Source organism: Callospermophilus lateralis, chromosome 7 (assembly GCF_048772815.1).
Source record: "Callospermophilus lateralis isolate mCalLat2 chromosome 7, mCalLat2.hap1, whole genome shotgun sequence".
Classification (NCBI taxonomy): Eukaryota; Metazoa; Chordata; class Mammalia; order Rodentia; family Sciuridae; genus Callospermophilus; species Callospermophilus lateralis.
Window position 1 is genome coordinate 91,266,339 of NC_135311.1, and position 26,315 is coordinate 91,292,653.

Genomic DNA, 26,315 nt, shown 5'->3' on the forward strand with positions numbered 1-26,315 from the left:
AAAGAATAAACAAAACAGTTGTTGCTGAAAGCTGGAAAGAAGGGTAAATGTGGAGTTGTTTCATTAGTACTGGGTTTTAGCTCTGCAGATTTGCTGCTAAACAAAGTGAACACAATACTTCTGAACTGCAGAAATAGTTGATAGTAAATTTTATGTTATTTGTGTTTCACTATAATTAAATTTTTTAAAAAAAATAATATTAGAGATAAATTAGAGAAATAGAGAGAGTTTTCTCAGATTTGAAAATGCAAACTCCAAAGCATGATCTTGATCAGACCAGGGCTTTAAATATGGGTTATCCTTGAATCCTGGAATCTATTGGCATTCTGAAAGAACAACAGCCTATCCACCAGTGACCACTATAATTTTCCTTTGCTATTTAAAAATATGGCAAACTTATTTATTATTGCATGTGTTCTTAAACTCCGAAATAAACAAATGTTCCTCAATTGCCAACTCTGAGTCAATTATGTTGTTGGGGGAAGTTACCTAGAATGTACAACTCAAATCTGGGAAAGTAATGATAGATCCTTGGGCTGGGGTTGTAGCTCAGAGGTAGAGCACTTGCCTCCCATGTGTGAGGCCCTGGGTTCGATCTCAGCACCACATAAAAATAAATAAATGAAGACATTGTGTCCATCTACAACTATAATAATAATAATTATTATTGTTGTTGTTGTTGTTGTTGTTGTTATTATTATTATTATTATTATTTCTTGTAAGTCTGTAGCACACCACTATCAATCATAGCCTAGTTTGTAGTTAGGACCATGGTGTTTGGAATCTGAGTACCTAGATTTGATTTTTGACTCTACCACCTGCTAGCTGTGGTATTTTTGCCTCAGTTTCCTCACCTTTAACTAATACTCTTATACCAATCAAACCTTATTCATAAAGCTGCTCTGAGGATCAAATGAATTACCATGTGTGAAGCTGTCAGAGCACTGCCTAGTGTATAGGAACAGCCACTCAATAAACAAACCCACCAACATGCATTGAACTTCCAACCACATAGAAAAACCTGCCTAGAAGCTTTGAACTTTTGCTCAAACTGTGCCCCAGAACCTACTACTTAACCCAGAAAAGGGGATTCCTAGTTGTTCAGCTATTTCAAGAAAATGTTCAAGCTCTTGAAAATATCCTCTCCATCTGTGATGACTGAGAACAGATTGTTAAATAAAGAGAGACTATGACGACTACTAAGATTCCTTGGACTGGGCTCACAGCGTGGTTACTTCTCCTCCTCTGGCAGCTTCAAACTACCCAGAAGGAGTAGGCAATAAGCTTTGTCCTCATGGTGTGCACACTGTAATTATTTTCAGAGAGAAATGAACTGATAAAATGAAATTTTCTTCCTAGGTTTAGAAAAGGAAAAAAAAAGGCAAAACAAATCCAAAGTTTAAAAAGCATCTCCTCTATCAGACTGGAGTCATGGATAGAATTATAATGATGCTTTCTGAGAAGAAGTCTGAGCTGCATTACAAATGTGAAATCTTTTATGAGGACCAGATGGAAACATTAAATGCCTAGAGAATTTGAGAACTTGTTAAAAATGAAAATCCTAATCCAAACACAATAACTATGTCTGATGTATGCTACTGCGAAACCAAAAAAAATAAATAAATTAGGACATAAACTCCTTAAAAGATTGCTTTTCATTGAAAACTAAACAACCCTTAAGAATTCACAACTGGAGACAACTTGGCTAAAATATTCTGGTATAGAGGTTCAAAAAACAGCATTTGGGCCTGAGAAAAATGGTAAAATGTCATTTTTGATACTTTTCATTATTATGAAAAGAAATACAATGGTAAGTATTAGGTCTTAATTAACAATGAACTCTTACCTGAATCCCAGGAATAAAGAGATTTTAAATGAATATAACCTAGAAAACCATGCATAAATCATTACCTTTATATCAAAACACAATGGATTGTTTTCATTTTGCTAATATCTGTGGTACAACTGTTCATATTTTCATTTTTTGACAAATAATCTAATTTTTAATAATTCTGATAATTCTAGTTTTTTGACAAATGATATGTGGGTTCGTTCCTTGGGGGTCTTTATTTTCAAATGTTATGTTATTATAGCCCCCTGACTGCCAATCTCTTTGGCAAAATACAAACTTAAATAAGTCTGTCCCACATGCAACAAAAATATAGACACCTCAGAGAAAAAAATAATTAAGAATTTGAACAGCTACTTTCCAACTATCATGTTCAGTGAAACAGCACCTGTCCTCAAAGAGATGAGGCTAATAGAATGACTCCTGATTATTTTTTATTCACATAATGCCCTTGAAATAACATTTACAACTGTGATTCTCTTTTCTGAAAATACTCATTTGCTATTGCTGTTTCAATAGCCTGTCTGTAGCACACACAAAAAAAATTAGCAATGGTTTTGATTTATGTATAACTCCTTATGCACTTATTCAATGAATGTCCTTTTCACTTCCACTGATTCATGACATATTGGTGGTATGATAAGAACCACTGTTCTAGTGTGAGTCAAAGAGATGTACATCCAATTAAAGAATAAATACTCACTTATTACTATCCTGCAATGTGACAGATTTATTCGACTTTCCATAGAAATAGAGCTAAAGGACACACTAGTTCTTTGAATATATTACATTGTTGAAGCAAGGGGACAAAAATGATTAATCTTTTAACGGTAAAGGCTGATTATAGCATCACAAAAACTCTTAATGGGAGGAAGAATGGAAGAAAGGCCATGAGATGAGATTTAGAAAATCAATGAGAAATTATAGAGGAGTAATATAGATTATAGAGGGCTAATCTGTAAATATAAAGTGAAGCACTGGACATGTGAAGAAAGAGAAATAATGTCTACTGAATGCTTATTTTGTGTCATATTATGTGACCCAACCTTCACAAACATAAAACAAATTTGATAATATAGTAGGAACAATGGGAAGAAGACACTGAAATAGTCATTTGCTTAAGTTCCTACAATATAATCAAAATATGAATTTTGGCAGGAATAGTAACATTAATGATTTTTATTTTATTTTACTCATTATATTTCAACTTATCTGTTTATATGTCCCTCTCATTCAACTAGGAGGCTAAGTGCTTAAAACAGCCTGCAATTCATTTATCACTTCATTCAAAAAATATTTATCAGTTGCCTCCCATATGCTAGCTTCTATTCTATCTTTGGGGATTCGGCAATGAACAAAATAAATAAGGTCTCTGTCTTCATGAAGTTTATATTCTAGTAGAGGGATTCAGACAATAAGATAGATATAGATTAGATATAGGTGGTATGAATATAGATATCAACATTGATGTAGATATAGATATTTATAAATACAAATATAGGTGTATATGTATACATTAGGTCGTAAAAGTGCTATACAGAAACCAAAGCAGGGTCAAGAGTGATAGGTTATGGTAGGGAGGGTTACGTAATTTTGATGGCCAAGAAAGTCTTCTACAGTTAGGTGAATTCAATCAATGATCTGGGGGAAAAAAGAAAAGGATTATGCAGATATATGGAAGAAATCCTTTCTTGATAACAAAGAATAGCAAAGCCTTGATAAGGGATGCTGCTTAGATTAAGGACCAACAAGTAGACTGTTGTGGCCATAATGGTGTGAGGCAAAGGAAAGAAGTTGGAGAAGTAACTAGTTGAGAGCAATGGAGCCATGCAGGCATAAGTACCTGCACATTGACCCAAACACTTAAGTGAGGTGAGATGCTACTAGAGCATTCTAAATGGGGGACTAGCACAACTGCGCAGACATCATTCAGGATCAAGGTGGCAAAAGCATGGGAAATACATTGTAAAAAGGATAGTGTGAAATTAGGGAGATAGGTAGGATGTTAATTTAATAATCCGAGGACAAGGTAATGGTGACTTGAATCAAAATGTTTGGCGATGAGAAGCGGTAAGATTCTAATTTCACTGGAGAAGTAGAGCTTGTTTATAGGATTTGGAATACAAGTATCAGGAAAAAAATACAGTCATGCAAGACTTCACGACTTCTAGGCTGAGCAGTCAGAAAACTGGAATTTCATTTTACTGAGTAGGAGAAGATTGGGAACAGACTGCAAGGAGAGTAAGATGTGGGAGTGGGGGGGTGAAAACCATGATGTCAAATTTGGCTGTTTTGACTGAGGTATTGGAAAGATCTAGGTCTAGAGTTCAGAAGGAAAATAAAATCCTGGCTAGAACTATAAATTTGAGAATAATTAGTATACAGAGGTTACTTAAAGTCATGGATCTAAGTGAGATACTTGGCCTAGAAAATGATTGTAGACCAAAAAAGGGAGGAGGAGAAGGAAGAAGAGGAGGTTGGAAAGGGAAAAGGGCTAAAATGAGGTCTACATGCTTCTGGGGAATTCCAGTGTTTAGAGTTTGAAGACAGGAGGACAACTTGGCTAAGGAAACTAACAAAGAGCAGCTAGCCCATGAGGAAGAAGAGATATTAGTGTCCTAGAAGATAAATAAAGACAATGTTTCAAGATAAAAGGAGGAATCAACTGTACTGTTTGCTGCTGATGGGCTGAAATCAATGAGGACTGAGAGTTGGTCAGAAGATTTGGCACATGGATGCCATAACCTCAGTAAGAACACTGTTAGTGGAGATCTGAGGAGAAAACTTGGTTAGAAGTTTCCAAAAGAAGACTGAGGAGAGGAAATGAGAAGAGCAGTAAAGAATCCATTTATGGGAGTTTGGCTATAAAGGGGAAAAGAAACAGGGCAATAGATGATCAATGACTCAAGAATATAAATCACCATAATAGGGGCAGATTCAAGACTCACACACATCCAAAAAAGGGAATAGCACTATTGCTCTTCAAAACTTCAGTCTCATAATCAGATTGGCATCACTTGTTAGCATGGAAAAGCCATTATATTTTATACTTGTGTAATTTTAACACTTTTATCTGTGAAAATAAAGCTATTTCACATGCCAAGTGACCATACACTCTCCAATTAAAGGTCCTTGGTGGCAATGTGAATTGTGTTAGCATCATCCAATAATAAATATTTGTTTACTGGCATTGATCATTGGGTAGTGGGCTACACTTAGATAAGAGTAAGAGGTTCCAATGCACTACTGCATGTAGTGTGACTATAGATAACAATAATGCATTATACATTTCAAATTAAACAGTATTTTCAAAGTTTTCACCATTAAAAATTGATAAATGAAGAGATAAACATATTTAACATGATTGAAACATTACATAATGTTTACATGTGTTGAAACATGACATGGTAACCCATTAATATGCACAATTTTCATGTTTTTATGTATCACTTAAAAATTTAAAAATCATTTTTTTAAAAAAAGTGAAAATGCAAGCCAAACATCAAAGTTAACTTACTATGGAACGTCCATCTGGGGTTTAACCTTTGAGTAAGTACTAACGAGCAAAAATGCAGCAACACTCTAAGAAGCCCCAAGCAGAAACTTCTTACCGTACAGAGTACATGGCAAGAACACTTCTAAGATTCACATAAAATGTAAAATTTACTAATATATTTTAAAGCTAAGATATTTTAAAAATGTGATATGTATAAATATTTTTAAGAAGTTTTTATTTTTCTTCTAAATGACTCTGTCATTTTACTTTGCAGAAAACCAGACCACCCCAAAAACATTAGTATTGAATATTCATACCAAAATCCATAAGGTAAGGGTGGTACATTAGATAATTACCAGTCCCAATTGACAAAATAGTTACTAGCAGCAAATATATGTGTACAGGCTCCCAAGACATTCAGAAGTAAGCTGGCATTAAAACTCAAATCCCTTGAATTCCAAGCAAGCATTATGCTTGTGAAGATAGCTCCTTCAAAATATTAGACCTTGCAAAGTTGTATTCAGGCGAAGCAGCTGCTTAATTTAATCTACAATTTCCAGATAGGTTTCTAAAAATCCTACTTTTATTAATTTAGACAACCAGAAGCCTGGAACAATTCTTGTAAAAGCCTCAAAGTACTTTATTTTTCACTGTCACTAAGTTTTGAGTTTATTTGAGGGACTATTTTTCAGTAACATACCAGTTCATTTAAATAGAACTCCATGTCTTAAAGATGTCACTGTTACCTGCCTTTAAATTCCTAGGAGAAAGAATCAGGCTGATCAAAGATAATGTGAAAAGGAAGTCTTTGTCAAAAGAGAAGAAATAACCTTTATTTTCCTGCTCTCATCCTTGAATATTCTTGGAAATGACCAAGAAATAAAGAGCAATTTGATTTAAATGTTGTAAAGTCATCCAGATAAAGGTTAACTACAACTTTCACTGCAGTACATATTGCTCATATGAACTTGTTATTATCTTTATGCAGGAAGTATGAAAATGATATAAAGACCCTTGGAGGTAGATAAGGTCCAAAAGTACCATTTAGTCTCACTCCTGTCTCCACACAGTCTCTTATCTAAGTGGAATCATACAGCAGAAATTCCATTTGCCTTTCATAAAATAAATCTGCACAGTGATTAAGGTACTGAAAATGTTTATTAACAGGACGCTCTATACATAAAACCCAAATACACTTGCAGCATTGAAGTCTAGTACATTGCTTTTTAAACAATTACTAATAGTTCATCATTATTTTCTGTCCAGTAAATTTATCTTCCTGCACCCATGTTTTAAAAAATATTAATATTTGTAAATATCATAAGAGAAATAATCATTTCTGTTTTATCTCTAATTTACTGATTAGGAAGTTGAAGCACCCAAAGAGTAAATAAGTTCCCCTTCCCTTCTCAAAAAGTAAAAATTAGTAAAAAACGCTTTGTGAATGGTAGCACCAGGATGTCTAGATATTTTACTCTCTAGATCCAAGGTGCTTTTCCATTGTCTCATGAATAAACTTTCTTATGTAAACAGGTCACTGGGAGGTTAGATTCAACTCACTGGGAAAAACAACCTGAAACATTTTAATACTTTGAAAAGACTTTTTTTTTTTTTTAGTTTAGTAGAAATTTATTGCCATTAACTTAAAGAATAGTTTCATTGATACTAGTTTTATTAATGAAGAATATTCAAGAAGGTAAGTGTAATTTTAAAGAAGAAAGATTATTTTACGGCCAAAGTCATTTACAATTATCTCTGTGAAGAATGAAAATAATTATTCCCCATACATAGAAAAAAAATCTTTATAACGTGTTTTTTAATTTTTTTAGTTTTTGAAATTTCACTGGACTTTAACTAAATTTTAATATGAGCTTTAGGACAAAGTAATATTTTATGAAGCTAAGTCATATCTGAGTGGTCTAAAAAGAGTGAATTTAGGATTACTACAATTGCTCAATCAAAGCTCATTTAATTAAACTATGGCATATAAAATATTTAGTTAATTTATGTTACATATACTTTTAAATGAGATTATAAGGTCTATGTACATTCATGAACTAATGTCTGATGGTTACCTATCATTGGGCCATGGATTGTATACCAGTCATTTTACCAACATTACTTCATTTAATCTACCGTGTTAGTATATTTATAATTTGGTACTATATTTATAATTTGCAGATTCAGAAAGAGGAACTAAGTTAGACTAAATGTTTTGCCTAAAACCTTGTGTCTGGTAAAAAGTGAAGTTGGAATTCAAATGCTATACTCTTAGGACCACACCACCTGGCTTCCTGAAGTCCCTATGTTGTTTTGGTAAACATGAGCATGCTAGAGACACATACTATTTTAGGGATAAGCTCACACCTGGCTAAGTAGGCTGACTGGTGAGGGCAAAGGCCACAGTTATCCCCATAAAATTAAAATTTGCATATGGATTAAAGTATAAATCTCAGGGGAAAGTCTTGGGCAGTTAAGACACCTGCAAGAGAACCTTGGAGCTCAAGGTTTATGTGTTCTGTCTTTTAGGATCTCTCTTTAAGAGGCATAAAAAGTCATGATGGTGAGATAAAGGTTTCCCATATGAACTGCTGGGGTAATTATGGACAAATAAGCCACAAAAGCACTTTAAGGTCCTGTGAACTGCAATAGTCAGAGCTTATTAATTTTGTAGAGGAATAGAAAGGATGGCAAGAAGACATTTTGAGATAAATGAGTTTTTGATGACACTGGAATTCTTCCCAGGCATTTGTTCACTGAATCTATATTGGCTTTTATATGTGGGATCCTGAAATAGACAAGACATCTTCTTGTTTTGTTTTTTCTTTTGCTTTCAAGTTTGTTGGTGCAAGGGGATGGACTGACATCAAAGTGGTTCTCACCATATCTCTTTCACACAGTGGAATATAATAATTTTTTTAAAAAAATATATTGATGATAGCGGAACAAAGCTATGAAGTTTCCTATTGGAGATATAAGGTATTCACATTGGGGCTTTTGAAAATTAGTGCATTTTAGTATGATTTAGCTTGGCTCATTATGTTGCTATTTTACTTAACAGTAAATGAATGATAATTGTGTTTCTCCAGTATACTGAATGGTCACAGTCTGGACATTATAAATTACTTCTTTACAAACCCATGTGCACTTTGACTCTTTCAAATTGGCACATTTCATATACAAAGATACTTTTCAAAAAATAAAAATGAATTCTTGCTTGTCAATCAAATCTGACAATACTGTGCATGTTTGTTAATGTTTAGAGATTCAGTAATATAATTAAAAAGCAACATCTATTATGTGACTTATAATGCTTGAAGTATTGTGCTAAGTACTTTATTATCTCAAGAGAGAGATAGCAGGCTAGACAGGTATGTTTTTAAAATTAAATTAACATTTAAAACTATTTGAACATAAGGTTATTTTGTCCATTTTGTAAATGAAAGTATTGAAGTTTATGACAGTTAGTTGACTATCTTTAATAGTCCAGAGAAAATACTGATAACCAACCTAGTTTCCATGACTTAGATAAAGTGGCATGAAAATGATCAACAGTAAAAAATAAAATTCAAGATGACATCAAAATTGTACAATAATAGGGGCTGGGGCTATAGTTCAGTGGCAGAGTGCTTGCCTTGTAAGTGTGAGGCACTGGGTTCAATCCTCAGCACCACATAAAAAATAAATAAAGACATTGTGTCCAACTACAATTAAAAAAAATTTTTAATTATATAATAATAGAACCCTGTGTGTAGTTTAGGATATTGTATAATGTTCCATACTAAATGGTACAAGTTGAATAATTTTAGAAAAAGAAATTGCATCCTTTCTTAGAAAAGGAAAGTTTGAATGTTTACAGACATCCTCTTAGAATTCTTCTAAGCCTCCACTGTAACTGTTTCAATAGTCTAAAAAAGTGGGGCAACTAATTTATTCATGACTTGCCAGTCAGTTAGCACACTGTTAAGAATTAAACTCTTAAATTGGGTATAAGAACATAATGTTGGAATGGAAGTAATTCCATACTGTTAAAATATATATTAGCCTCTTTAATCTCCAAAATACCACTCTTTATCTGAATCTTCAATCAAATACATATATTTGTTTGTATATATATACATATATATATAGAGAGAGAGATACAGAGAGATAAATATGTACAAATAGTAATAATTAATAAAGTAATAAATCTAAATAAAAGGTACTCAATGTACTAACCTTTCAACTTCTGGAAATTTTATATTTTCACTACCAGTGACCTCTCCTTGTCCACAGATATCTCTGTCCTCTTTCTTTATCCTGTTGCCATTGTTGGACATATTAGATGCACATGATTTTAACATTATCAACTATTTAGAAATTTCTGTAACTCTATCAAGCAGAGCTACACTGCTTTCTTCTTTCCCCCCACTCATTTCTTTCTTAATCTTGTGGTTTTCAAGTACATGGAGATCATGGAATCCATGTAAGTATCCTCCGGAGTTCTCCAACTCTGTACATCTCCACGTGGCTTTGCTCAGACACAGGACAGGGACTGGAACACTGAGTTCAAAAACTGATGTTCCATAAAACAGAGTTTGAAAAAAGCTCTACTTAAAGTCACACCTTTGTTTCCAATCTGATCTTTTGCAATGAGCCTGAGCTGTAAGAAAGAGGAGGACAAGACAGCCTCTGTCTGTGAAAGAGTGTCACAGGCATTTTCTGTTACAAAGGTCTTGTGACAGTCAGTCTTAGTCTCCCTCAAAGGCAAAATGCCTAAGTTCTAGCAAGAAGCAATCTAAGAAAGTCAACAAGTTACATTTTTTAATTTTTTAAATACATAGGGTATTCATATAGAACCCAGTGTGTAGTTTAGGATATTGTATAATGTGTCAAACAATTTGTGTCAAACAAATTCCCAGGAGCAACAAAGGTTGCCAACCTACCAAATCAGAAAAAATGATATGGAACCAAGTGAAAGTCCACACCTGATCATGTCTTTTCTAGAGGGTTAGGGTTAGTCATTCACACTTTCCTCCATCTGCAAGTCAAGGACTTTACTTCTAAGCCCAGGAAAATCCCATTAAAAATCTCACATTACTGAATCTATTGCTAGAATTAGTATTATAAATGTTGCATCAGTGCAAAAATGTAATTGAACATTCTAATATATAATACGTAAACACTTAGAAGTCAAAATAACAAATAGATTTCTTTGTTCACACTAACACTCAGACAGTTAATGAGAGATGCATAGAGTCTTCCTGAGCTGAAGCACCAACTGTGCTGTTTGATGCATGAAGAATAACCAAATAAACAATTCTTCAGTGCCATAGACAAATATTGACTTTATAGCACTACAGACTAGGTAGTATGATTTGTACATGGTGGCTTAATTAAATAGGCTACCATGTAAAACACTTAGCCTCTAGTAAGATATTGTAATTAAATCTGCATCTGCAATATCATAGAACATAAAATAAGAAGCAAGTTAGAGTAGTTCTACTGGCAGAAAAGGAACACAGCTATTAAGAGATGAATGACGTAAGGGAATGTTTGTAGAATTAGCATCAACTAAGCTTCCTTTCCTCCTCCTTCATATCAGACTAAAGAAAATATAAAATAAAAATAAAGAGCCAAAAACAAGAACCACGTTCATGCTCTCTTTTATTTTCTTCCATAAATAATTTTTAAATACCAGCTTTTCTTATAGGTTCCTGGGATGTAGAAAACAGGACATAATCCATGCCCTCATTACAATTTGGCAGAGATATAGACAATAAAAGGAAAAAACAATAGAACAAAGAAGCATGTGTGTAATGTATGTTCAGGTAAATATAAATGCCAAGAAGAAAAATAGAATAAAACACTAGAATGTGAAAATGTGCTATCTTAGTCGGGGGTGGGGAGGTGTCAGAGGGAAGTAGACATGGCCTTGGAAGCTTGGTATTGAGTAGAAGCCTGAATGGAAATATGAGTGAACCATGGCAACATCTGTGGTACTAAAGCCTCCCAGCAGAACAAAGCCAGGTGCAAAGGCCCAGAGGTAGAAACATGCTTGGTTTGTTGAAGAATAGAAAGTCTCACATAGCTAGAAGACAAGGGATGAGGTCAGAGTCAGCCTGAGGCCAGACAATGTAGGGCCTTATAAACCTCGGTTAGCCTTTCAGATGCTTTTCTAAGAGTCTCTTAAATGTCCCCCCAGCATAATGTTGCTGTGGCTTGACAGTGATGTTACAGAAGGAAATATTATAAAATCCAAGGAGAAAAACTGGGAGATAATGAAGAGGAAGGGATGCAAAATGAAGGCAAATAGGATTTTGCAAAAGGATCTTAGAATTTAGCAGTCAGGGGCTGGGGTTGTGGCTCAGTGGTAGAGAGCTTGCCTAGCATGCATGAGGCACTGGGTTCAATCCTCAGCACCACATAAAAATAAAACAAAGGTTTTATTCACCTTCAACTAAAATATAATATTTTTTATAAAATAATTTAGCAGTCAGACAGCAGGCAAGTTTCCTGGGCTTTGTTTCGTCCTAGGAGTTTTTACCATTACTTTACAAAGCCGTTTTAACAATAAGTATTTTAAAAATTCAATATATTGAGGACTTGAGGACACTAAAAGTCAAGGGAAATACCATTTATAGACTTACTGATAAAATTTTTGCCCTTATTAAAGTAACAGACTCAGGATATGAAGTACAGTTTTTACTGGCATTTGATTCAAATTGCAGACTAAAATACTTCCTGTTTAAAAAAGAATAAAGAGGAATTTGCATTTAAAGTATAACTTAAAGCACTTCTAGTAAATTAAGACAGAGTTAATAGATAGGGTTTTCCCGAGATGTACCCATCCTCCTATGTACCTTTGCTGTGGTTGTTTGATACATGGGGCAGAGGCGGGGGGGGGGGGGGGGGGGGGGGGGGAGGTAAGGGTAGCATACCAGACAGTCTTATGCAAAACATAAGCTGTAGGTGATAAATGCAAGGGATACCAAGTTCACATACTTTCCTCCCATTTACCATAAACAGTAATTTGTTAAGTCATAAAGAATGTTATAAGCACAGTTTCCAATGTTATGGGATTTACGATATAATTAGAATTCATTATCTCTCAAATGCACATTCTTCTTTCTCCCTTTGCCTCTCATCTCATCCTCCAATCCATTCTTCACTGTCTACAAAATACAGCTCCAAAGTAATAAACCATTTATGGCAACCATTTCTCTCAACTTTGCAATCTCCCCACTGATGTTGGACTAAAGCCCCAAGTCTTGTCCCTGATATTGGAAGCCCAGAGTATGGCTCTGGTTGACTAGCATAGTCTTATTTTCTACATTTCTCACCTTACAATTTAGACCATAACCCCAGTAAGCAATGCCCACTTCCTCATACTTGGAATATAATCTCAGTCTAGCCACTTACATTTTCTGTAACCTTGAGCAAATTACTTATATTCTCTAAGGTTCATTCCTTTGCCTATAAAACAGAAATAATAATACGGGTTCAGTCTCTCTAATCCAAAATTCCAAAATCCAGAATGCTCCAAATTCTGAAACTTTGGGGCACCAATGTGGTACCTCACACAAGCAGAAAATCTCACACCATGAAATTTTGTTTCATGTATAAAATTATTTAAAATATTGTATAAAATTACCTTCAGGCTATGCATGTAAGATGTATATGAAACAGAAGTAAATTCTATGTCTAGACTTGGGTCTATCCCTGAGATAGCTCATTATGTGTATGCAAATATTCCAAAATCCAAAAAAAATCCAATGTTTGGTTACAAACATTTCAGATAAAGGATAGTTAACTTGTAGTACATAATACATGGGCTTGCCATTGGTACTAAATGGGTAAATACATTTAGAACAATGTCAAACACTTTATAAGTGCTGACTAAATGAGAGCATTTGTAATTTATTTCCTTACACTCCCTCCAACCAGGGGGAAAAAAACAAGCCCTTCCTGCCCACTCTTCTCTTGGAAAACTTCTATTCATTTTTCGAGAGCCCACATAAATGGCATCTTTTGTCTTCACCTTCCCTAACATATTGACTCATTTTCTAATGATAGTCATTTCTTCTGTGCTTAATGATATGTTGAACATTATACTTCAATAGCATTATTCACACTTCATTGATTAGTTATTAATGCATATGTGTCTTGTAGCTGGTATATGAACTCCTTGAAGGCAAAAGCTTCTTCTCCTTTTGTATCTTCTAAGCCCAGAACAAGGCCTAGAGCACAGTGGGCTCTCAACCAATGTTTATCTTCAATCAATATTCAGTCAATATGTTTTCTTTTTATTCTCCTCCAATTACTCCAACTTCGTCATGCCACTAATAAGTTCCTTTATAGTATAAACATAGCCTCAAACTTTAGGATATAAGCTAAAATACTTTTACATTCAAATATTAGGTGCAAAAGCACATTTCATGAACCTTTGTTAAAACAAGAAAAGATTTTCTAGATGTAGGAGAACTAAATGAGGGAAAGGAAAAAGAATACAAGCTTTTTCTCTCAGTCACTGCCAACTATAGCCAGCTACTCCCTGTATGTAAGCATGGACAGACAGAGGATAGTACTCATCTGTATATTTGCCCTTCAAGCACACTGTGGGCAGGTGTGCAGTGGGGCCAGGAAGGATTCAAGATCATCCCCAGCAGCTTATCTCATGGAGAAGTGATGACTGAGGTTGGGACATGATTAAAGGAGGGAAGTTTGAAAGAGTTGGACACTATGTAGCAAGTGCAAGACGAAGCAGCTGGCCGTACAGCCCAGGTGGAATGCCTTGGAAGTTGTCACCTTTGATGTGGGGTTAGGGATAAATAATATTCTGACCTGAAAATTCCGTCAATAATCTCCCAACTCTCTATTCAGCAATGCAGAACATTTCATTAACACTTTGTAGTGTATGACAAGTTTTTTATTTATATATTGTCACATCCTGGAACAATGAATGTAGCACCCACTTTGGGGATTTCAAAGAAGAATTTAGAAATCTGGGTGGTGTTCAGAGTCAAAATAATGACTAATGGAACAGAAATACTTAGAAGAAGCCAAAGTAATTCAGAATACCTTTCATATCTGCAACATGTAATACTGGAAGAAACAAATTTGAAATATAAAACTTAAATGAGATAACACAAACATTTTGGTGAAAAACTTAAAATATACTAGATGTTGGAATACAATTGGCTCAAATCAGAATTTTTGCTCTTCATGTTCATAGCAGGGCTCAATTCTATAACTTAAGTGAATAAAAAAGAAAATTTTAGGACCAGTTCATAATGAGTTTCAGACTCATGCAGGTTCTTACAAATCTTTTTTTAATATCTACTGAGGGGAGTGGAAATAGATTATATATTACATAAAAATTATATAGGTTAACATGAGGGAGGATTTTCCAATATCTAGACTATGAAATAGTAAAAGTGTGTATGTACTAAGGAAGGTTGCAGAAATGTTTTCTCTCCCATCCTAAAAGTAGAGCAGATTTCCCTATGTCAAAGATGGAGTAAATGTGGCTCTATTTAAGGGTAAAAGGAAGCTGTGAAATAATCACCCAAATCCCTTCCAGATTTGGGATTGTATAAATATTCTGATTGTAACAATACATTGAATATCTATGTTTCTTCAGATATTTTAAAAATAATCGCTGAGTTAGAATTTCACAAATGTTTCCCACATCTGCCGCCATTAGTCCATACTTCATAACTTGGGTTCTCAAACCAGGACTACACATTCATCTAACCAAAATATGAAATCTACAAATAAATCAAGATTTTAAAAAACTGTCTAGTGGGTTAAGATATAAACTGCATCCTCTGCATTGTTTAGCTTCATCATGAAAATTACTTTAATTTTGATGCTGGAATCAAAACAATCCAATTCCCTTAAAAGAAGCCTACTGTCTACTGTAAAGTAATAACATGTTTTTAGAGACTTCTAAGTGCATATCTTGGAATTTCTAACTTAAATGGATGGTTTGGAAAATACCAATTGTTGATCATAAAAGGCTGGTTACACTTCTTCATGACAAAGAGGCAAAAAAATACTTATGCTTTTATTTCCTTGTGTAACTATTTCATATGATATGCAAAAAAAGCAGCACATAACTTTTAATATTTGGAAAGAAATTATTCAAATAAATAAGATATATGTCTATTTTTCCAAAAAGAGATTTTTATTGCTTGCTTTATGAAAATTAATTTGAAAACTGTTAGGCACTTAGTCAGATATAAAACAATAGAAATTAATATAAAGGATGACTTAATCAGGAGCTGGAAGCAAACTGTGATAGAGCTTCACTAAGAAACATAAGAAGGGGAGTGTATGGTTGTGAGGGGGAAAAAGGATGAAAATGAATCATAGTCATAACTGAAGTTATTGTATAAGTTTGATGATTAATGAATTCTTCAAGCCTATACTATGGTTCACTATACCAAAGTTATGTGCTTTCTTTTTTGGGAATTGTGGAAAATTTTGTTTTAACTCACCTAAAAGAGGATCATTTTATTAGCATAAGTTACCTCAAGATATCATTAAATTGTTCTTTTTGCAACTTGCAGCAAGAAAATTTGTATAATGCATGAGTAAAACTGGCTCTTTAATCATTCTAAAATTTGGGTTATTTTGAAAAGAAAAGAAACACCAGTATTTATAGCTCTCTGTTCCTAGCACATCAAAAAAAAAATCTATTCTAAGAAAAAGAAAGGTCACATTATTATACTCAAGAATTGAAACTATCTTAAGGAAAATATTACCACAGTTTTAAAAAGATTTACCATCATTTAATGGTTAAATATTCATTTGAGTAGTAAGGCATATGCACATATTAATCAATTACATATTTTCTAGATATGTTTCTTTCATGAGAACTAATTATGAATACATCTATTTATCTTACCCTATTCAGTTATACTACTCAACAGACTACTTGAAAATACAAATCTTGTTAGGGGTAAAGTATGAGAAAAAGGATTTCTTTGAATCAGTACATACTTGTATTATACACCTTCTCTTTCTACAAATGCTATCACCATTGGTAGGTTTTGAAAAATTAATCACATGTTCTAAAATATTAAGATTTAATTAATCAAGGAGATGTTTAAAAAACTCTTCAAAAAAGCAAAAGATACATAACAATCCACAGTCAGAAAACAAGAATAACCATATCATATTTAGCCAAGTAAAGTACACATTGGCTAACCATGTGGTGTTCACCAAAAGCAAGCAACATCTTTCTATGGGTAACTTTAATTTGCCAATGTGCTATGCAGTAGATTAGGCAGATTAACATTTCAGATGAGTAGAAAACAATTCAAGTGAATATTAATTTTTGAAAATCAGATATCCTCAGTTTATGATGCTGATTGGCAATCTAGTGTGCAGACACAAAATCAAGGTGTTAGAATTGCCTTTAAGAGGCACCAGCTCCCTTTATTGCTATGGTCCCTATTAAATAAAACTGAAGGACACATAATTAGTTTTGAAGGGTACCTTGATCTGAAGGAAAACATATCCTTCAGAGAAATCTGAAATGGCCTAGATTTTACAGGTCCAGGTTATTTAATTTCACTGTGCTTTTCCTTACATGACATTTTCAGGCTAGTTTAAGGAAGTCATTCTACTGTATTTACATTTCTTATAGCACATATATTCAAGGTGGCAGGCTGGGTGCAATATTTACAGAGGGTTCCTGAATTTATTTACTTGGCATTTTCAAAACATTATAAATTTTAAGTTACTTTCTAAAACAACAGGTTCTTAAACATAGCAGCAATTTGGAATCATAAATAAAAGTAATTAACTGTGCAATTCAGAAGTAGTAACTTAGGTTTCCTTTCCTTAAGTAGTGCAAAGATAAAAGTCAATAAATCAAAAACTCAGGGGCTTGTACACTATAAAATATGGGAATATTATAGATTAAGTTGGACTTTATGTATCATTTTAATAAATAAATTAGAACTAATATGAAAATATTCATTCTAGTACCCAAAATATACTATTACAAAATCATCAATAACCACAGAACAAACAAAAAAAGTCATCTATCACTTTAACAGAGTCTAAACAAAAATCTCACTTCTAAAAACTCCTTTATTACTGCATGACTCTAGAACTAGCTACATATTTTTATAAGCAGCAATTTTAAGGAATCTCTACAGTTAGAGACACATTTGGAAACAGCAGGTAGCACCATGACAATTTAGCACACAGTGCATTTATGATTTCTTCAGCTGACCCGGTCTCTCCATTCATTTCACACTTGTGCTATTTGGAACAAAACTCAAACGTTCCCATTTTCAACATTTCTAAACCACGGCTGCTAATGAATATGAAAAGCACTAGAGATACCTCTATGTCCCGTCTTACCATGTATGAGCCACAGTGAAGCGACGACGCTGCCGGATGCTTTTATTCACCAGCAACTTTCTGAAAAAGCATGGTGAGTTCCTTGGTGAACTGCGTGGAGAAATTTTGGGAGATGTAGGTCTGTTTCCCGGTAGTCTTGGAAGCTCAAGTTCTAAGTGCATTTGCTCCTTGAAAGTCTTAATGCAAACCTCAGACTCAGAAGCAGTAAGTTCCTTTGAAGAATTTTTTGCTGTCATGTCTTGTATGGAGTGCTAGCTTTCACCATCCAAAGCAAACCCCTCAAACATAGCAGAGACACTGCTGTAGGTTAAAAGGCTGATAAGTCTGCAAACTCTTTAATTTGGGAAGCTGTGGCTCCAAGGTTGGAGCTGCTCAGAGCAAGAGCAGCATACTCGAAGAATGGCAAGTCAGGCTGTCACAAGGAGCTTTATCAGGCTGGCTTTGCCTCTGAAAATGCGCCAAAGTGCTTCCTATGTCAGTAGCCTCCTTGTGGATGAGGTTTGTCTGCAAGCTACACACTGACACTCACTGAATTCATTCAGCTGAATATATCAACTCATGAAATATTCATAAGGGCTCCTGATAAATCCTTTACATGTATTTTTTAAAAATCTTACCAAATGAGCTGCATCCACTACCCGATAGTAAGTCAAACCCAGTTAGTCACCTAGTCACTTATTTGCACAAAGAACAGAACTAGAATCCGTCCAGCATGTGAAATGTTTAAAGTCTTCATTCAGAATTATCTTGCTCTGTAATGCACACAACAGTAACTCCACCTACCAAATGCTATTGGCCCAAGATTATTTAAACAACTGCTCTCTGTTTCCCCCTTAAAAACATCCTCCATCTCTAAGATTTTTCACAAAACGTGTGAGGCTACTCTTCTCATCACAGAACGAACAGAATAAATCAAGGATTGTCAAAAAGCCTTGCTAAAACAGCCTTCTAAATTCCATTTCTGATTCAAAGAGCTCATTTGCTGATTTTTTTTCCTCCCTTCTCTAAAAGATCCAGAACAGCATCAATATAAAAAATGTCAGTGAACAAGAAAACAGATTTGGTTCCTTCCCCCAAGGAATTTCAAGCCTAATTTTTATTCCAATAAACATTACTCTCATTCTTCTGTTTAAGCTCATTGTTGTCCACAGCAGCCACTCTATGTTGAGTATAAAGGCAAAGCTTCCATAACTGAACTGCAGGAAACAACTGAGAAAAAGAGTGCTCCCAGTTAAAGTGGGAGTCCAAAGTCAGCTACCACATATGTGTTGGTGAGTGTGCAGGTAGGCAGTTATATGCCTACTTGAGACGTGTGCACACTGTGTTCACAAGGACTGTAAGTGACACATATGGACAGGGGAGTCCAAAATACATCTCAAGTCCAAAAGCAGATCATTATAACTTGACATTTTATTCAGTACTGGCATGCAGCTTCTATACTTTAAAAAGCAAATTTACATAGAAACAATATATATCATGGTGCTTGAAGTTTCTGAATGTTGTGAAATGTCTATACCAGTAATGATTGTCACCAGGACCACCCTGATCTCAAATAAATCTGACAAAACAGAATCGGGCTAGAAAGCAGGATTGAAAGGCAAGGGATGATTCATAGTACAATTTAGGTGAAAAAGGAAGACATTCATTTGCTCTACTAATGGGTAAGGTCTTCCACCCTCATAAAATCATTCATATATGTCAGATTATACTCTGGCTTAAAACATGCTAAATATCTCACAGTCTAAGTAAGAGTAGATCATCACCTACACATAGGACAATCATTCCACACCAGATCATGGGAAAGTGGTTCAAGCTTAATTGGAAAGGCTTAAACTTCTAATTTTAACAGGCACTACCTTGGGAAAGCTTATCAATATTCATACCCCATTTGAATCAAATGTATGATATGTCAAGATCATTTTATTGCCTTGAGCAACTAATAAAAAATTCCAATAATTAACAAAATACATAATGAACAAAAACATAATCATGGAATTTTAGACTTGTGCTGAATCCTAGTGACCACCTGGTTCATCTCCTCATTCCAAAGCAGGGAAACAGTTAAGAGAACTAAGTGACCTATGCAAAGTCATACTGAGTTGATGTCACAACCAAAACTAAGACTCAGGTTTTCTGATTCCAAATTGAATGCTCTTTAATCCAATAACAAAGTTGTGATTTTGGCCAAACAGACCCTAGTGTATATATTTTTTTAATATATGGAAATATTTTAACTGTCCTATTTGAGAAGACATGTTGTTAATAATATCATGGGAGAAGATATGGCTAATGCTACCTACTATTTGCTGTATTATGAAAAGTCAATTTGACACTCATCCCCAACAAAAATAGGACTGAAAATTGGGACATGAGATAATGTGATTCTGCTATTACTTAAAGTGATTTATTAATAAAAATAAAATGGCAATTTTAACTCACTAAAGCTACTTTTCAAAGCTGCCAAAATACAGAGTGAGCATTTTAGGGATTTCTTTCCAAAAATATTATGGCAAATGTCACAATGCAGATCTAGTTATATGTAGAAACTGGGGTTCATAACAGAAAATGCTGATATAAACTCACCAAAAGCAAAATAACAGTGCCATTATAAACCTTGCCATCCTTATTGCCAATTCATGAGATATTGTGTGACATTCCACATCATTGTTTCTACCTTACATCCTATTCCAATGTCCCAGTTAAAGATGATTTTAGAATCATTCTAAGAACTAAGGTTCTCACAAATATGGAAAATCCATTAACCCTAATTCTAAAAAATATTCAGGAGTATCAAAGAGAGTTCACTGAAATATAAAATTAAAAAGATAGTCAGACAGTGCAAAAATCTGAATTCTTTATCACTGATGGGAAGGAAAAAATGCATGTAGACAGGTAAATGCATGAAAGTTTGTTTCCCGAATCAAAATGCCAAAGTTGTGGGGGGGAGGGGAACACAGTCAAATGCTAATGTCAAAAATGAGTCAATAAGGCAAGAAGAAGGAGATGCTAAGAAAAAGTAAACAAAAGCACAGTAAAAGAAAATGGCCTGAAATTTTTAGCAAAAAATACTATTTTGAAGAGAACAAGACAGAAAACAAATAGAGTTTATGGGCCCCTGTGTAGTATCCAGGAAGGAGCTAACAAGTAAAGCGAAAAACCTTCCTGTCCATATATAATCCTTGGCACTTGTCACTTCAAAAGGAGGAATGAATAATTCTCAATTTATCAGTGTACAGATATTTGCCTAATGAATTATTTGAGAATTCTAACTATAGCTATGTCTTAATATTAAATAATGAAAATCCCAATATCCATCTTCCATCAAAGCAATAAGAATCAAGAATTTATCATAGTAAAATAATATTAAAATTTTAAATGAAATTATAGAGTCAATAACAATCAAATAATGTATTACTAACAAATATTATGAAGATTAAAAACATTCCATTTTGCTAAATTGAAAGGGAAAGCCAATTAATTATAAGCAAAGACAATTATAAATTTGTAGTAAGAACATAATATTATGGTTTAAAATGTTTTTAAAAGTCAACAGCTTTGTAATAAAATCAGTTAAGATGAAAATAATTACATTCTCTTTATATTTAGTATCCATTGAACTTTAAAGATTGACCTGGAATACATTTTCTCTGAGTTGGAATTTTTCAACTCTCATAAAACTAAAGCATTTTACAAACATAAAACTGTAGTTTGTAATGATATTTTACCTGCATAACACTGACTTCAAAATAACATTACTCTCATGTACTGCAAATGCAAAGCAGGATATTTGAGAAGACAGAATTTATTCAGAAGTTTCTAAAAAAGGGAGTAGATTTAAGACTATCAATATTAACAAGTAAATTATTAATGATATTATTATTTCACTATCTAGTTCCTTTTTGCTAAAATAAATATCATCTGAGTACTGCCATGAGGCTCTATTCAACTAAAGACACTTAAATGCCCTTTCTTCAGTCAAAGGCAATGTAATGAGTATGAATGAACACCAGCCACCATATAAAACAAATACATGGCTTTACACATCACCACAGATCACAACTTCTCCCAATTTTTCTATTTCAGTTTTAAGAAACTGAGCTAAGGGATTATTCTAATATGATTGATGTTATATAACATAAACTGAATGAAAATAGTTATTTAGACATCTGGGAAAACACATTAACTGAGAAATCTCAAGAATGAAAGGAATTATGGGGCTGGCAGTGTTGCTCAGTGGTTGAAACCTGGCCTCACTCAAAGCCTTGGGTTGAATCTCCATCACTATACGTTCCCACAATAAAGGGTTATAGAGATATAACTTACATTTAATACAGACCTACTGTGTATAGACATGGCAACAAGCATTCCAAGAATTGTTTTCATTTGACCTTCCTAAACATCTCGGACAAACACAATTGAAATTGTTTATTTGACTTCTTTATCTTGTGAGATCCTTCAGGGCTGGGCTGAGTCTGTATTTCTAGTATGTGAGACAGTCTTTCAGACAGCAGGCATTCAATAGCTATTGAATGTACATTATTTTGTCCACTTTCAGATAAGAACAACAAAATAAAAAATTATATAGCTATTAAGAAGTTGATGCAATAGTCAAACCCAGGTCTTCCCACTCTTCTTATAGCATCCATTCTGTTATACTGCACCAATGCTTCACAATATTGTCATAAGAGAACACCACTAATGGGACAGGCAAGGAAACATACACTCCCAGAGTGCTCTAGTCAGACCACTGGCAGTTTATCTTCACAAGAACTAGGTATCCTGAGTCTAACAATATCTACCATGTTGTCTTTATAAAATGATGTGAATGCTTCACATTTATTCATATGATGTTATGGAATTACTCTCATTAGTGAATTGGCGCTTCAAAAAAAAAAATATCACTTTCAACCTGCACCACTTGGTAATGATACCTGATTCCTAGGAAAGAGGAGGGAAGCCTGTATGTAGATGCTTAAGTATGATGTCATGTTTCTTATAAATTGTAGTGTCAGGAAAGAACTGCCCATTCAAAACCCTCCAGAGATGCCTCAAAACTCAGTGACATAGTCACAAAATAGGCGTTGGGGACCAACATGGGCCTTCCCATCCCCATCTGAAGTACCCCTCTGACTTAACCTCTTTCTACTCTCCCAAGCTCGCTCTGCCCCAGCCATACTGATCTTGTTCACTGAGCATGTTGTTCAAGCATCCTTGTCCCCAAGACATCTGCATGGTTTGCTTCCTCATCTTCTTCCAACATTTGCCTAAATAATACTTTCTTCATAAATCCTCACACAGTCACCCTCTTAAAAACTGCAATCTCCCCTATTGTGCTTTATTTTCTCAATAGTATTTGTCACCATATAAGATAATAAATATCATTTAATTACTTGCTAATCATCTGTTTAATTCTCTTAGAATTTAAGTTTTATAAGGGAAATGACTTTTTTGTTCACTCATTTCTATAGTCCTAACTCCAGAACAGTGCCTACCCCATAGTAAGTATTTAAATTAATACTTTGAATGAGTAAATCACTGATCTTCTCCATGAAGAACAAAAGGGAGGGGGCATCAAACAAACCTGGATAAAAAATCACTTTCTCCAATTATAGCAAGAGATAATGTTTATCATTTTCACTATCTTTTTATAAATTATTATTGTTGTTATTCATATCCTTACTGTAGTGCACAAGTAGAATATGGGTGTTGTAATCTGTCCTATATAGGTGGTATACTAATAGGATAGACTTGCCAAACTCTCTCCTCATAGTGCTTTCTGGTATTGGCAGAGTAATTAGGTGCTTCTTTCACAAAGCACATTCTGAGAAGGAAGATCCTGTAGAAGAAAAATGCTAAGAAAGTTCCTCTCTTTGTTTCCTAGGTCATTGTTAACATCAAGTTATATTAGCAAGGATGAGTCAGATCCTTAAATGCAAGGAGAGAAACTGTTCCCATGGTAGGTATTTTAAAAACTGTACCAAAGCGGGTACTCCAGTTCCCAAAGATAATACCAGCCTGTCAGCAAATTGCCTAAGAGGGTGATTTCAAATGAATAAAATATCAAGGACAAAGGCATTCAATATTAGAAACAAAGTCATATTTGGGAAAACCTCTTTTTCTAACATGAGCTTTTATCTTTTCAGTAGGTTCTATCGTTCTGCAGTCTTCTATGAATTAGGTAAGAAAAGAATGGTGCAATATTGATCCATTGTTAAAGATTTCAAAGGCAAATAATTACATAATTCTAATTAACTGTGATGCTATGAAGATTATAGAAAGAGTGTACCCACATATGAAAATGAAATGAAATTAAAACCATTCCAATACTCCTGAAAAGAGAGTATGTAGGGATTTGTTTCATATTCACATTTGCAAGCTATTTCACAGCAATAAGATTGTCCTAAATTAATATTTTAATGACTTTTTAAATGGTACATAACATAACAATATTTCAAAAAATGTTTCAGAAATAGTGAGTCAGATCAAAATTGCCTCACTTAATGTTAATATTTGTTTATTCACTTCATAGATTGCTAATTTTTGTAGTTCTTTTTATTCTAATTTGTTATATATGACAGCAGAATGCATTACAATTCATAAAACACATATAAAGCACAATTTTTCATATCTCTGGTTGTATACAAAGTATATTGATGTGTACTTAGAGTAATGATGTCCATCTCATTCCACCATCTTTTCTAATTTTAAATATGTTTATATTAGAAATCTTTGTTTGGGGCTGGGGTTATGGCTCAGCAGTAGAGCGCTCGCCTCGCACGTGCAAGGTCCTGGGTTCGATCCTCAGCATCACATAAAAATGAATAAATAAAGTTATTTAAAAAAGGAAAAGTAAAATGTCTGTTAAAAGTTATTTTAAAAAAAAGAAATATTTGTAAATCCAGTAGCATTAATGATGATGGCTTGCTGGTTTATAATGAAGAAAATAGAATTTTTTTCTATCAAGACTTTCCATGAAATCCTAAAATTAAGAAGTAACTCTAATTGCATGTAAATATTTCATATCACTAAAACAATGCAATATTAGCATATTTAAAATCATATTGAGATATTTTGTATGTAAGCATGCTAAACTTTATAGCAAAGATTTTTAAAAAGAATCTATTTTAGAACACTTCCTTGATTACATTTTCATCTTTGTTTTGTTTCAATTTATCATGAAGTAAAACTGACCATATTCTTACTCTCAGTACACTGTTCTATGAAATCTAACACAGGTGTGGATTCATGCAATCACTACCACAATGAGGATGTAGAAGAGTTATTTCATCTCCAAGAAACCTCTCTCCTGTTACATCTTCATATTCACAATCTTCTGTCACCCCTAATTCCTAGAAACCCCCACCTGTTCTCTATTGTGACACTTGTACCTTTTCAATAGTGTCAGCTAAATGGAATCATACAATATTTAAGCTTTTGAGACCATCTTTGTTCACTCAGCACAATGTCTTTGAATTTTCAAATTTATTACTAGTTCACTAATTTTTATTGCCAAAATGCATTTCATTGTCTGGATGTGCCACAACTTGTTCATTTATTCACCCATTGTTTTCCAGAATGATTATAATATAATTTTGCATTCCTACTAACTATATTAAGGCTCTGGTTGTTCTACATGTTTACCAACCCTTCTTCTTGATAATATTTTTAGTGATTCCAATAGATGTACAGTGGTATTTTATATGGGTGTTATTTTTTTGTTTCCCTAATGGCTAATATTAATCATCCTTCTATGTGCCTACTTGCTCTCTGTATATCCTCTTTGGTTAAATATCTGTTCAAGATTTTAGCCCAGTTTTCAAATTTTCTTTCGAGTCTTCTCTCCCAATCTGCCTATTAGTGGTAACATAAAAAATTCTCAGTTACACTTTGCATTGTTCCCCAAACTTAAAGCTATACCTAGAAGTAGAGTCAGAATGGAACCTATTACCCCTATGTTAACATAGAATCAAACCCTTAATAGATTAATATCAGTAAGGAAAATTATGAAATTTCCAAATTGGTTTTATAGTTATAACCCTTTTCATTAACTCTCTTCTCAAAACCTCATTGTTTATAACCTTGATGTTACTATTTGCTTAATTTGTAGGTATTGCATCTTGAACCACCAAGGGTAATTTCCTAATGCTTACTTCTGCTGTGATTAATCCTCAATGCTACTGAGAAATGATATTACTGATGAACAATACAAGGTTTAGTGCCATTTGTAGTTATTTAGTGAGAACCCCTTCTAGCAGTGGACTCCAATCGCCTCCTAATTTGTATCTCTTCTCCTGATGGCTTTCCAAAGCAATAGTCTCCTTTCTTCATTGCTGTAATGATGTCATGATAATGCTTCAAAATATAGAAGTCTAAAAGGAACATCTTCTGTTTTCTCCTCCTCCTCATTTTATATTTCTACTAATTTATACATTCTTCAAACATACACTTACTGAATAGACACCTTGTGCCAAGAACAGGATTTCTATTTCTTTAGAAAGCCAAGTTTTTGCTTGAAGTTTGCATATTTGTTACTAAACATAAAATCAAAGTCTTATAAAGCTTTATGAAATTTCTATTACAGTTGACTTGATCAACTTTCCCACATAACAT

General features: G+C 33.9%; 1 protein-coding gene across 2 annotated transcripts in view; it reads right to left on the reverse strand.

Moving 5' to 3' along the window:
* The window catches only part of Pde4b (phosphodiesterase 4B), a 421,328-nt gene that overhangs the window by 323,639 nt on the left and 71,374 nt on the right, over positions 1–26,315 (reverse strand). Inside the window, exon 1 of one of the 2 annotated variants that reach the window (XM_076863762.1) lies at positions 17,706–17,941. The exons of the other annotated variant lie outside the window; for it this stretch is intronic. Within the exon in view, the coding sequence (XP_076719877.1) occupies positions 17,706–17,941 (236 nt within the window). Of the gene's footprint in view, positions 1–17,705; positions 17,942–26,315 lie in introns of those variants that run through there. 2 annotated transcript variants of the gene reach the window in all.